General features: G+C 41.8%; 1 protein-coding gene across 1 annotated transcript in view; it reads left to right on the top strand.

Moving 5' to 3' along the window:
• Positions 1 to 12,061, top strand: part of IARS1 (isoleucyl-tRNA synthetase 1) — a 95,586-nt gene extending 83,525 nt beyond the window's left edge. The window contains exons 32-35 of the mRNA XM_058813121.1: positions 469 to 594; positions 6,435 to 6,578; positions 7,443 to 7,595; positions 11,470 to 12,061. Coding sequence (XP_058669104.1) covers positions 469 to 594; positions 6,435 to 6,578; positions 7,443 to 7,595; positions 11,470 to 11,552 — 506 coding nt within the window. The 3' untranslated portion in view covers positions 11,553 to 12,061. The remainder of the gene's footprint in view (positions 1 to 468; positions 595 to 6,434; positions 6,579 to 7,442; positions 7,596 to 11,469) is intronic.
• Positions 12,062 to 13,028: the final 967 nt, after the last annotated feature.

Genomic DNA, 13,028 nt, shown 5'->3' with positions numbered 1-13,028 from the left:
TAAGAAGGGAGAAAACTAAATGCACTTGGGGAGGTTTTTTTCTTGCATGTACTGCCAATTTATGTATGGAAATAATTGTTCCTTGTTGGACATGGTCACAGAGCTGCTCCCTGAGTGAGAAGGAATCCAGCTGGGAAAGCTGGTGACCATCTCAGAGGGCACAGTCTCAGCTTTTAACCAATATATTACCTATAATATTAAATTATAGGCTGGGTTGTACCTTAGTAACACACAAATGGGACTGCCTTGTTAATAAAGGCAAATAGAACTTCTGCACCATAAATCTGAAGTACACATCAGTTTGTTTCTCTGTTTTCTTTCCCCTTTCCCACTAAAAAAAATCTGGAAAGACGCAGTGTTGTCAGTTTTAAATTGGCTTAGAAACTCACTGGAAGTAATCATTAGAAAATCATTAGAACTTGGATATTGCTTCCAAACTCCATTTTAATGTCTTAATTTTGGTTTTAGATGGTGTGTTGCTGCTGGAAAATCCAAAAGGAGATAATACCTTGAACTTCACTGGACTTGTAGATGCTGTCTCCTGCATTTTTGGTCTTAAAAATTCCAAACTGACAGTTTTTAATGGAAACACAGGTAAATGGAGTATGACAAGGAAAATTGAAAGTCTTTCTTGCACCAGCTAGGAGTAATTTACTGTATAATTATTTACTGTGTAATTTATATCTATCTAGCTAGCTATATCAAATTGACAAGAAAATGGGTATTCCATTTTATAGTCCTTAGCTTATGAGACTGTGTTTATAGTCACATCAACATGTTTCCAAAAGCTGCTGCTGAATGGTGCTCATCTGTTATCTTGCTTCCATTGCAGTTCTCATCAGGACAAAATGTGATTTATTTCAGTGTTTGCACTGGGCCCAGGCTGTGCTGGATCTCCATGGCGAGCTGCCATCAGCCTTTCCCTGCTTTCCCTAATGCCTCAGTAGGCAGGGTGAGAACCTAAGCTGAATGCAAACTGTGATCTGTAGAAGAAAAATGTTGCCTTTCCACCCTAGAGAACCTTGAGGAGCTCTACATTTCTTCTTTTTTTAGAAAAACCTATTGAATAATCTTTGCAGCTTGAACTTTAAGGCAAAAGAATGTAAAAAACAACCCCAGAAAACTGTAAAAATGATAATTGGATGGCTACAAAACCTTTTATTAGTGTTTTAATGGGAATATTACTGAGGCACATCTGAGGGGGAGGTGCTTGAGTTGGCTGATTTGAGGTGCCCCCAGGGCTGCTGAGGATCACCAGTTCATGTCCACCAGTGACATCCATAAAGAAATAGTTTATGTGTCACTGCTGCCATCTCAGTCCTTAGTTTCCTTCTTGTCCTCTCCTGAGAATATTTCTAGGAGGATTTTGGGGGTTTCCCATCTGGTGTCATCCATTAACTCCCTGTGATAAATCTTTCAAGTTGTGCTCGGCTCAGCTGAACACAGTCCTCAGTCCTGTCATACAAAAGGATTAATCTTTGCTTTCAGTCAGAGGGGATTTAGGGGAAATCCTTCAGTATCTTCCTCAAGTTCCAGTTGTGTTTTGGAGAAGGAAATGGTTTTCCTTGAAATCCTTTTCCAAGTAGGAGGGATGACAGTGTGGTCTGTGCCTGCAGAGGGGAGTCTGTACCTGTATTGTTCAATGTCATTACAGATAGTAAGAGATGACTTTCAAAAGGCCCAGAAAAGTTGGGAAACTCCCATCTCATTAAGTTTAGAAGTAATTTGACTCCATATTTGGGGTTTTTCTGCCATTTATGGGACAAAAATATGCAGCACAAATCCATTAATGCTGAAATCCCAAAAGGAAGTGGTGGAAAAAGTTGAAACCTTCCCTCTTCTTCTGCTGTAGTAACAAAGGCCCTTTTCCTTTTCCTCCTTTTCCTTTTCCTCCTTTCCTTTTCCTCCTTTCCTTTTCCTCCTTTCCTTTTCCTCCTTTCCTTTTCCTCCTTTCCTTTTCCTCCTTTCCTTTTCCTCCTTTCCTTTTCCTCCTTTCCTTTTCGTCCTTTCCTTTTCGTCCTTTCCTTTTCCTCCTTTCCTTTTCCTCCTTTCCTTTTCCTCCTTTCCTTTTCCTCCTTTCCTTTTCCTCCTTTCCTTTTCCTCCTTTCCTTTTCCTCCTTTCCTTTTCCTCCTCTCCTTTTTCTCCTCTCCTTTTTCTCCTCTCCTTTTTCTCCTCTCCTTTTTCTCCTCTCCTTTTTCTCCTCTCCTTTTTCTCCTCTCCTTTTTCTCCTCTCCTTTTTCTCCTTTCCTTTTTCTCCTTTCCTTTTTCTCCTTTCCTTTTTCTCCTTTCCTTTTTCTCCTCTCCTTTTTCTCCTCTCCTTTTTCTCCTTTTTCTCCTTTCCTTTTTCTCCTTTTTCTCCTTTCCTTTTTCTCCTTTTTCTCCTTTCCTTTTTCTCCTTTCCTTTTTCTCCTCTCCTTTTTCTCCTCTCCTTTTTCTCCTCTCCTTTTTCTCCTCTCCTTTTTCTCCTCTCCTTTTTCTCCTCTCCTTTTTCTCCTCTCCTTTTTCTCCTCTCCTTTTTCTCCTTTCCTTTTTCTCCTTTCCTTTTCCTCCTTTCCTTTTCCTCCTTTCCTTTTCCTCCTTTCCTTTTTCTCCTTTCCTTTTTCTCCTTTCCTTTTTCTCCTTTCCTTTTTCTCCTTTCCTTTTTCTCCTTTCCTTTTTCTCCTTTCCTTTTTCTCCTTTCCTTTTTCTCCTCTCCTTTTTCTCCTTTCCTTTTTCTCCTTTCCTTTTCCTCCTCTCCTTTTTCTCCTTTCCTTTTTCTCCTTTCCTTCTCCTCCTCTCCTTTTTCTCCTTTCCTTCTCCTCCTCTCCTTTTTCTCCTCTCCTTTTTCTCCTTTCCTTCTCCTCCTTTCCTTCTCCTCCTTTCCTTCTCTCCTTGTCACTTCTGCTCCTTAGGAATCATTTCTTGCCATGCTGATTTTCACCTTTCAGTGTCAGTGGTCTGAGCAGAGCAGGGTATTTTCCCTGCCCACTTATTCACCATATGAAAATTCCCTTGGAAAGATCAGATCATCAAATTGGCATTTGTGGCAGTGTGTCACATCTCAAACAAGCATTGGTCAGCAGATGTGGCTCCATGGGGAGTCCCAGCTCAAGGCATGTGCCAGGAAAACATCCTGAAAGGTGTCAGAGGACAGAACAGAATCCCAGTGTTTGCTTTGGATACAATCCATCTGCTCTGGTGTGGGTAACCTCAGGTGAGGTCTCATGGTGACTCCAGGGCTTGGAATCAGCTGCTGTGTCCCAGAGGAATTGCAGAGAAAGGTTGTGCACTCCAGACAAGTAATTTCTGAATTGTTCCCACGTGTGTTAATAAAATTGGGACCCAGCAAAACCAAATTTCTGGCTCCTCATTCCCTTCCTCTGGTTTCTAGGGCTGTCCATTGTACTTGCAGTAATTTATGATCTTGTTCTCTAATTGTAATGAGGGTTTCCTTACGGTTGTACTGTGGCACAGGATCAGGCAGTTCTTCTCAGATGGGTCATGTCCCTGCTTTTCAGTGCAGCATTGGAATAATGGGATGAACATTTCCTCCCCAATAGTGTGTCAAGGTATTTTGAGGAACTGCACCCCCCAAACAAGGCTCTGGGACTTGTACTGACCTTCAGAAAATAGAATTTGTCTCTTTCTACATAAAAAAAAATAAAATTCAAAGGGAAGAAGCTGGGCTCAAGTCAGATGCTAAAAAAAGTTGCCTGTGACTTTTTTTCCTCTAAACTGCTGAAAACTCTCTAAGCTTCTTGTTTGGGAAGCTTGTAGACTTGCACTCAGCTTTCATGCAAGTAGCCCTTAATGAAAAAGATTTATTTAAAACACTTTCAATATGTTTATGGGAAGAAATGCATCTGTAGGGCTTAAAAAAAAAGAGAGGGGCAAAGAAGGTGGGGTAAAAATCTCCTACAAGCTTTTGATCCATGCCTTATTCCATCTTTATAATTTTCGGATGGCTGATTTTTTTAATCTTCAATTTTTAAAAGGCTGTGAGGCTGTAAGGTACTTTAGGGCAGAGCATTAGCACTTAAACCCCACTGCAGGGAGAACTGACTTTTAAAGTGATTTTGATGAGCACTTGTAATACCTGCTTGCCTTCAAGTCTATTGATATCCAGGAAGAAATGATCCATTTTTTCTTGCTCTTGTGAGTGGGCTCTGTGAACAGACTCCTCTGTCAGCCTGAGCTCTTCCCTGGCAAATGTCAGTGCTCCTGGAATGCCAAATGCTCATTTGTTAATTGGGCAAACCCCCATCACTGCAGCTCTGCCTCCCTGCCCTGCATGGATCCCCAGGAGTGCTGCCAGCTGGGGAATGGCAAACTGGGAGTTGCTGGGGCCAGGTGTTCCCACTCTGTCACCCCCTGTGCTCTCTCTTCTGTGGCCTGAAATGGTGCTGGTTTGGGAAAAACCTGCCCCTGCCTCCCTTCCTTTGGATGGAACCTTGGTAATTCCTCTCCACTTGTTGATTCAGTTGTTTTCTTGCTTTCAAAAGCAAATCCCCTTCCTGTGCTTGAGACAGGCCGGAACAGTGCTTGACTTTTGGTTTCTTTTTTCTTTAAACTGTTAAATTTAAATTTGTATATATTTATATACAAATATATAAAAGTTGATGTTTAAAATACACATTTTAGAATCTTAGGTGCAGCCTGAGGTCTTTTTGCCTCCTTGAGCAATCTTGTAAACACTCCCAGTGCATCTCACTCTGTTCTGTGGCACTTGACAGAATTTTGAGAACTTGTGATTGCTGTTCATCTTTTTGTGGGGTTAGGGACTTTTTTTGGGAGCTGGGTGGTTGGTTTAGAGGCTTTTTATTTATAAGTTTATAAACCTACAAAAAGTATACATTTATAAATTATTTCCCTTGAGATTTTCAGGTGACCTATATAAAATGAGCTTTGTACAGCTTAGGCTGCCTGACATGTGGATAAGGCTGCTGTGGAATGAAAACCTGTTGGCTGGAGCTGACAGGTGTGCCTGTTCCATATGTACAGGAACACACAGTTCTGACAAGAAATTAAATGCATCAGCTGTCCCTGGGTTTGATGATTTGATTTCTGGAGCTCTTTGCAGCACAGAGTTATGTTATTCCTGTGTATTTTAATATCATGCCCATCAGTGGCTCTGACCTCAAGGCTCAGGCAGTGCTGCAGGATTCATTTTTGTCACAGAAACCTCATCAGCTTCTCCTCCCAGATCTTCCAGGGATTGCTTCTGATGTCCTTGGAGATGGGGCTGCTGGTTTGGGTCTGGCTTTCCCCCATTCTCTCCATCTGCCTTCCTGGAGTCATGTGCTGGATCATGAGCTGTGCTGGCATTGCACACAGATACTCCTATAGGGGGCTTTATTCACGGGCCATGACTTGAAATTTTTTGGTTTGTTTTTTCTGGAGTTTAATATATTTAATATCAATATATAATTTCTTATTATTGTATTAATTAATTTGTTATTAATATGATAATAATTTACTATATTTAATATTTGTTCTTAATAAATAGCCTGATGTTGCATAGTAACACATTGCCAGTGCTGCTTTGGCCAGGGAAGTCTGGGTGCAAGCAAAGATAACAGCTTTTCATATAATGAGATAGGAATAGAAAATAAAAAATTTGTCTTTTTCTACATTAGAAAAAGGTAAAATTCATATCCTGATGTTGCATAGTGACACATTCCCAGTGCTGCTTTGGCCATACAGATACTCCTGTAGGGGGCATTATTCATGAGCCATGACTTGAAATTTTTTTGTTTGTTTTTTTATGGAGTTTAATATATTTAATATCAATATATAATTTATTATTAATGTATTAATTAATTTGTTATTAATATGATAATTTACTATATTTAATATTTATTATTAATAAATAGCCTGTTGTTGCATAGTAATGCATTCCCGGTGCTGCTTTGTCCGGGGAAGTCTGGGTGCAATCAAAGATCACAGCTTTTCATATAATGAGATAGGAATAGAAAATAAAAAATAAAATTTGTCCTTTGCTACATTAAAAAAAATAAAATTCAAAGGGAGGAAGCTGGGCTCAAGTCAGATGGTAAAAAAGTTTTCTGTGACTTTATTTTCCTCTAGACTGCTGAAAACTCTCTTAAGCTTCTTGTTTGGGAAACTTGTAGACTTGCACTCAGTTTTCATACAAGTAGCCCATAATGGCTGCTGAATGGTTGGCTTGGGTGAATAATTTCTTGCTTGTTTGAAGTTAGCTACCTATTTTTATTGCATAAATCACTATATGCATAAGAAATGTTATATAGGAGCTAATTTCCACAGCAAACCAAGCACTCTCTTTGTGTTATTATGAAACCCAAATATTCCTGCACAAATCCCATTTTTCCAGCAGAGAAGCTCTTTCTGGAGGACAGGATGGTGCAAGAGGAGACAGTGGGGCAGGAGTGAGAAGCTCCTGGGCTGGCCTGACTGGTGTCCCTTTGTGTTGCAGAGCTGCTGAAGCACACAGACCTGCTGGGGCTCAGTGGGAGGACTCTGCACGTGACAGCAGGGTCAGCCCCTGGCCTGCCCAGCTCCCCCAGTGCCCTGCTCTGCCAGTACATCAACCTGCAGCTCATCAATGCCAAGCCACAAGGTATGGGGGCTGCTGGGCTGCTCCTCACAGCAGCTTCTGCTGCTCAGCTGCAGCTTTCCATTGCTGCATGGAGATTTTGGTTATTTTTTTTCCTAGTGTGTACTTTCTTATAAAAACAATCTTCCCTCTTCTCCTGAGAGCAAAAGGAGTGCCAGTTTGAGATAAGGGGCAGCAGTTGAACATGAGCCCCTGGGCATTGTTTCCCTGTTTCTGACCATCAGCTCACCTGTGCAGTTTATTGTAAAAGGCTGAGCGTAAAACAGACCAAGTTTGAACACTGGAAACAGCCTGTGAAGCAGCTCTTAGTGCTATCTAAAAGCCAAGTGAATTGTGTTATTCATCTGGTCTGGAGTATAAATATATGTGTGTGTAATTCTGTTTCCCACCTGCCATTCTGGCACTTTGAGAGCTCACATGGGAGCAGCTGAGTTGTTTCAGTAACTTGCTCTTAGCCTGTGCCCTGGTATGAGCCCTTTCTGACACTACTGAGAGCTTGCAGGAGCCAAAAATGTGGTTTTTTTACAAGGGATTTGATCATCAGTACATGCTTGGTGAGCTTCTGCACGTAGTGGTTTCTATGTCCTGTTGAAATGTTTCATGTTTCCCAAACTCTGTGTCATCCTGTTGGCCCATGTAAAGAAGTTTTCTTCTGTTGGTCAAGCTGTCAGTCATCACTTACATTTCTGGCTCTGTAATTAATGAACTTAAGAGAATATCTGTAGGTTGGTATTGCTAATTTGTCTCTCAGTACCATGAAGAAATAGAGGTAAAATGGAAGAAGAAATCCTAAATTTCAATTTACTCAGATAAATGAAGTAATTTGATTTCTCACCAATAGTGACTCAGCTGTTTTATCTTGTCCAGAATGCCAGAAAGGAACAGTGGGAACTCTGCTAATGGAAAACCCTGTTGGTCAGAATGGATTAACCTACAAAGCTCTTCTGCATGAGACAGCAAAAGTTTTTGGGCTCAGAAGCAGGAGGCTAAAGCTGTTCCTGGATGACGCACTAACTCATGGTAAGCACAAACTTTTGGTTTGCCGTCTGAGGATCCTTGGAATTTATTGTTGAGGAGCAGCTCATGTAACCTGAGATCCAGTTTAATTACTAAATCCATGCTGTTCACACACTGGTTTGTAATTTTGCCCAGTAATTCAATATTAGCATAACAGAATCCTTTAAGCAAACATCCAGATGTAGAAGCTCTAAGCTGTAATGCATTCCCCTCATGAAATGGCCAAGGCAAGGCGTTGTGAAAGTTTTTTCCTCCTGCAGTAAAGGTCAGTCAGCAGTGCCCTGCTGAGTGATGAACAGGGAATCTCCTCCTGGAACTGAGTCTACAGCAGGAATATTTTAAGAATCTGTTCAAACTTTTAGCATTCATATTGCTGCATTGTCTTGGAGGATTGGAGTGGGTGGAAAAGAGTGGATCTCTGTTAGAGGAGTGAGGTAGGACACAGCCATTTGGGATACCTGGGAAGCAGGAAGGTCTGAAATGCTAAAGAGCCCCCCAAACCCACTGACAGATGGGAAACAAAAATCTCTGATTCATGAGGAAGGTGTGACTGAAGCTTCTGTGGTGCTAAAAAATTGGACCAGGGTGATTTGGGACTTCATTTGACAAAGAAAATGGATTGCAAACTACATGGTAAAAACCCAAACAACTCCAAACAGGGATTCTTGGAGAATTCAGCTGAGTGGAATGATGCTGAGGTTTCTGTCTGCAGTGTGTCACAGTGATGTGGTTTACAGGCTGTTTGGGAGGGATCCATGACAGTTACTGGCTTATCACTCATTACCTGTCCAGAAGTTGGACATCCTGCTCAAACTGCCCCTTTCAGGGTGGCTGAGCTTCCTCAGGAGGTGCTGTCAGTGGGGAGGGCAGGAGGGGGCAGCTCTGGTGCAGCTGCTGAGAGCTGGGGTCACTCAGCTGCCCATGAGGATTTAGGTGGGATATATTGAAATCTGAGCAAGGAGTGGTCGTGGGAAGGGGGTTTCTTGGTTTGGTTTTTTTTTTTAGCTTTTACTTCATATGACCTTAAGTGTATTTATTTAAAAGCCATTTTTGTAATTCAAATGGATCTCAGATGTTGATGAAACTTTCTAGTGATAGTTTAAGCAAATGCCAAAAATAATGTGCTGAGTGGTGTTAACAGAGAACTGGAGCCTGGAGTGTTTCAGCACAAGGGGTAAAAACCAAGAAGATGAACCACACTTGGTTTGCATAAACTGAAAGGTATTTTTGTGTGCAGCCTTGCCCACCTGGGGACTCAGGGATTCAGGCACTCAGAAACAAGGGATGTTAGGCACAGTTCCTCTTTGGTTCAGCCCCAGATGATTCTGTTCAGACACTGAAATAACCACTGTAGGAAACTGCAGAGCTTTGAAAGAGGCAAGGAGCTGACAGGACAGGAAAATGTACAGACTGGCAAAACAGCTTTTAAGGCTCAGTTGAAGTGAGGAATTTTAAAATGCCTTCACCTAAAAGGGAAATGGGTTAAATCACTGTAACATTTGTAGCATGGATTCTCTAGAACTCTTTAAACTTTAACTAAAGTGTATGAAGTGACAATTCACAGTGATGTGAAAGATCAGATTTGATAACTCCTCCAAGGCCAAAACAACAGATTTGGTCTCTTTTAAAACTCAGAACACAGAGAGCTTGGTCCCAGAGGTTTATTTGTGCAGCTAATGCCTTGTAGCCACACTTCTGCTATCTCAGATTTAATTCTCAGCATTCAGCTCCTTGAATAACATTTTTTAAGTTTAAACACTGGCATAGCTGTGTTTTATCTTCACATCTCTTTGTATGACAAATGAGGGCTGCATATAAAACACTTTGATGCCTCTAGAAAACATTAGGTCAATTAGTGTTTATCTGTATTGTTGCAGCTTTGTAATCTCCCATTCATCTTCTGATCAATCTGTTCAAGGTCTTACCTTCAGAACAGCAAAGTTCAGTCTCTTGAGTAGGTTTTGTGTGCTTTATTCTAAAAATAAAAATGTATTTGCTGTTAACAGTTTGAAGTGTTTGATGAAAATAACCCAGGAATTGGAAGGTTGGTGCCTGTTCAATAAAAAGGAAAAACAATCACTTGGTGGAAAATGAATTATTGGTTTTGAAGAGTTATTTTTGTAAATGTTGTCATCCAGGCAGTTGGGCATCTGCTGTCTATTGCACAGAAACTCAGCAGCTTTTCAGAAACAAACGTGCTTTTCACTCCCCTTTGTAATGTTGGAAAACATTCCAAAAAGAAATGTTCAGGTGGTGAGTGTTGCTTATTCCTGAGCTGGAGAGACAGAGGCTCCAGGTACCTGATGGTTCCATACTGGGGATGGTGGGGACACTCCAGGTGCTCCCTGCAGCCCTTCCCTGGAGCCATTGGCACAGAAAGGAAGGTGTCCCTACACTCTGTTGATAAATCAAATTTCCAGTTCTTAAAACTAATTGTTGTGATAAATACTGTAGGAAATAGGTTCATGTAAGTTCCTCATTTTTCAGGATCTTATAAATAAATATGTAATTAGAGACTTGGAGAGCCAAGTTCACAATTGGTTTGGCTGCTTCTGCAGACCAGACTCTTTCACATCCTGGTGGAACACATTCCTGGGAAGGAAGGTTAGTGAAGGAATACAGCCCTGATTGCTGTATTGGTTTATAGCTCTGTGGATGCATATTCAGCTGCTTAAAGGGTGGTATTACAATGGAAGAGAACTCCTGGAAAGCACTGTGACCCATGAGGACTTCTCAGTTCTCTCATTGACAGATGGCTTTTAATATCAGTGCAGATTCTGTGTGTTTAGGCTAAAAATGAAACATTTTTCAAAGCAGGATGGGGCAGGACACTGCAGAAGGGTTCCTCCTGAAAACCCCCGGCCAGTCTGGGTGTTATTAATGTGTCCTTTGTGCTAAGACTGGTGGCAGACCTTTATAATATCTTGTGTTTGCTGGGTTGTCTGCAGGGTTCTGGGGTGAGAGTGACACTGTGACCCCAGTCCTTGTTAATCTGGGTTTCACCAGTGTTCTCTGCTTACACCTGCCAAGTTTCTTATCTCTCTGAGCTTTCTCAGTGCAGAGGCCTCAGGGTGTTTGATACTGGGCTGACTTTTGTTCCAAGGCTGTAGCTCCCAGTATTCCAAACACTCTGCTCTCAGTGGGGCAGCTGATGGCTGCTGGAAGCAAAGTCAGCAAGCACCAGGCTGCTTGGGAAAAAAATTCACATTTCACAAGGTAATGGTGAAAGATTTCCAGCTCCTGCAAGTTTGCAGGTGACTTTCCCTAGACACAAGTGGGATTACTCAGTGTTTGTGTTTCTTGAGTAATTACAACCCCTGAGTCAGCCTGTTGGAAGCGTGCTCTGTCCTTCAGAGGTTTGTTGGGATTTTATCCTGTCCCTGTTCCAAACTCTGGGCATGCAGCTGTGAGAAGACTTAGGGAATTGTCCTGTATGGTCAGAAAGTCTTCAGGCATACTCAACAAGATTCCAGCAGTAGTTCTTCAGCAGGTACTGGTACAATCATTACTTTACATATAAACTGTGTATGAGGGGCTGTTCATATTGACTTCATATCATGGTGTTAGAGTTTTCTGAATTAGGTGCTGCTCTGTCAGGATGTGAAGGTGAGAGCTGTGGGCTGATGTAGACTTCCAAAAATTTCTACTTTGGAACATAAAACAGGCTCTCCTGCTCTTGCAGGGACACTGGTGACATGTGGTGACCCTTCCTTTCATGCCCTGGGCTTTAAGAGGAAGGAATTTTGAGCTGAGCAGTTTCTGTCCCAGTCCCACAGCAAAAATGTCTGAATAAAGCAAATTTTTTTTTAAAGTTCATAGTTCTCATGGTAAGAAAGAACACTAACTCTGTTGTTTCTCTCTTCCTTCCTTCTTTCAGAGATCACAAAAGATGTTTCTATGAAGAACCTGAACATGAAGACCCTCTATGTTCATGTCATACCCACCACAGCTGAATGTTGAGAATTCCAGATTTATGACCATGTAGACTTTTTTCCACAAAAAATGAAGTCAAAGGAAGTTATTATGCTTTTAGATGAACATCCAAGTTGTGTATGGTACTTTTAACATCTCTAGTGGCACACAGGATGTTTTCTACCAGTGCATGTCTAATATGCTGCTCTTTGGTTTCAAATACAGTGTATTTTCATTTTGTTATCTCAATATGCTGTAAAAGCTGTTCAGAAACCTTAGATATCTATGCAGTAATTTGCCTGAGAGAAATGGGACTTGTACCTCAGTGATGCTGTTCTCTGCCTGTCCTTTGTGCAGAGGGCATCTTTTCTAAACCATGGCTTACCTACAAGGCTCTCTGATGTATTCCCACCCTCCCACAACAGCTTTGTGACTTATTTAAGGGTTATCTGGATTTGTTCATTCATACTCGCTGGGTTTTCATCAAGTGTGTGGCTGTTGATTTCAAATACCCTCTAATTTCAACACTTGGAACAATAAATTTGCTTCATCTCCTGGCTTTTGCTTCCCTGACTTCAGAGTATTTTGCTTCCTCAGGATTTCTGAAGAAGAGACATTTTAGAGTTCCCTATGGATCAGGAGCAGCCAGAGCCACCTGAGATGTGACAGTGCTGAGCACCAGTGGCTGTTTGCATTGTGCTGCTGACAGGTTTGGGGGCTTGTTTTGATGCAGAAGCAGTTTCAGACTGAAAACAGTTGGGGTTTTAGTTTTTGTAGCTTGTCAGTGTTTCAGTGTTCACTCGTGTACCTGCTGGAAGGAAGGGGAAGGCAGAGCCCCCCTTTGGCAGTGCTGGGGTGTTTCTGCCTGGTTCAGCTGGAGCTTTGAGCACACCTGGGGGTTCTGCACCTCCCTGGGGCAGGCAGAGTGAGCCCTGGCTGTGCTGGGAGCAGCAGGACACACACTGCAAACAGTGGAGCAGCAGCCTGGCAGAGCAGAGGCTTCTGAGCACCTTTTTCCATTGCTCTGTGAGTTTCATCTTTACACTAGGAGCAAAACCCAGAGCTGGTTCATGATAACTCTGTGTTAGTTGGAATAACTATAAATAGCTGTTCTGTGTAACTCCTGTGCACTGGTGGACTGGACCAAAATTGTAAAGACTCTTTGAAGTGAACCAACTTCCTGGCACTCAGCTTACAGAAAATTATTTTATCAGTATTAAAAATGGCTGTGCCTCCTGAATCACTGGCCTGTTCAGGTTCCTGTTCAGGTTAATGAATACTGGACATTGCCCTCTACTTTTACCTGGAAGTCAACTGGGTTGTAGTGACACAGGGACATGGAAATTCAATTTGTATTGGTTTGTGAGGTTTCTTTGTCACATCAAAGATGTCCAGGTTTCATCTGTGAAAGCAAGATTGCTGTTCCTAAAGGAACTTTGTTTTATTGCTGATGGAGAATAAAGGCAGATGGTAGATGATTGCAACCTAATCTCATTCTTAATGACCCAGTCTAAGGTCACAACA

Source organism: Ammospiza caudacuta, chromosome 12 (genome assembly GCF_027887145.1).
Source record: "Ammospiza caudacuta isolate bAmmCau1 chromosome 12, bAmmCau1.pri, whole genome shotgun sequence".
NCBI lineage: Eukaryota > Metazoa > Chordata > Aves > Passeriformes > Passerellidae > Ammospiza > Ammospiza caudacuta.
Note: the sequence above shows the minus strand (reverse complement) of the source record. Positions and strands in the feature narration are given on the sequence as shown.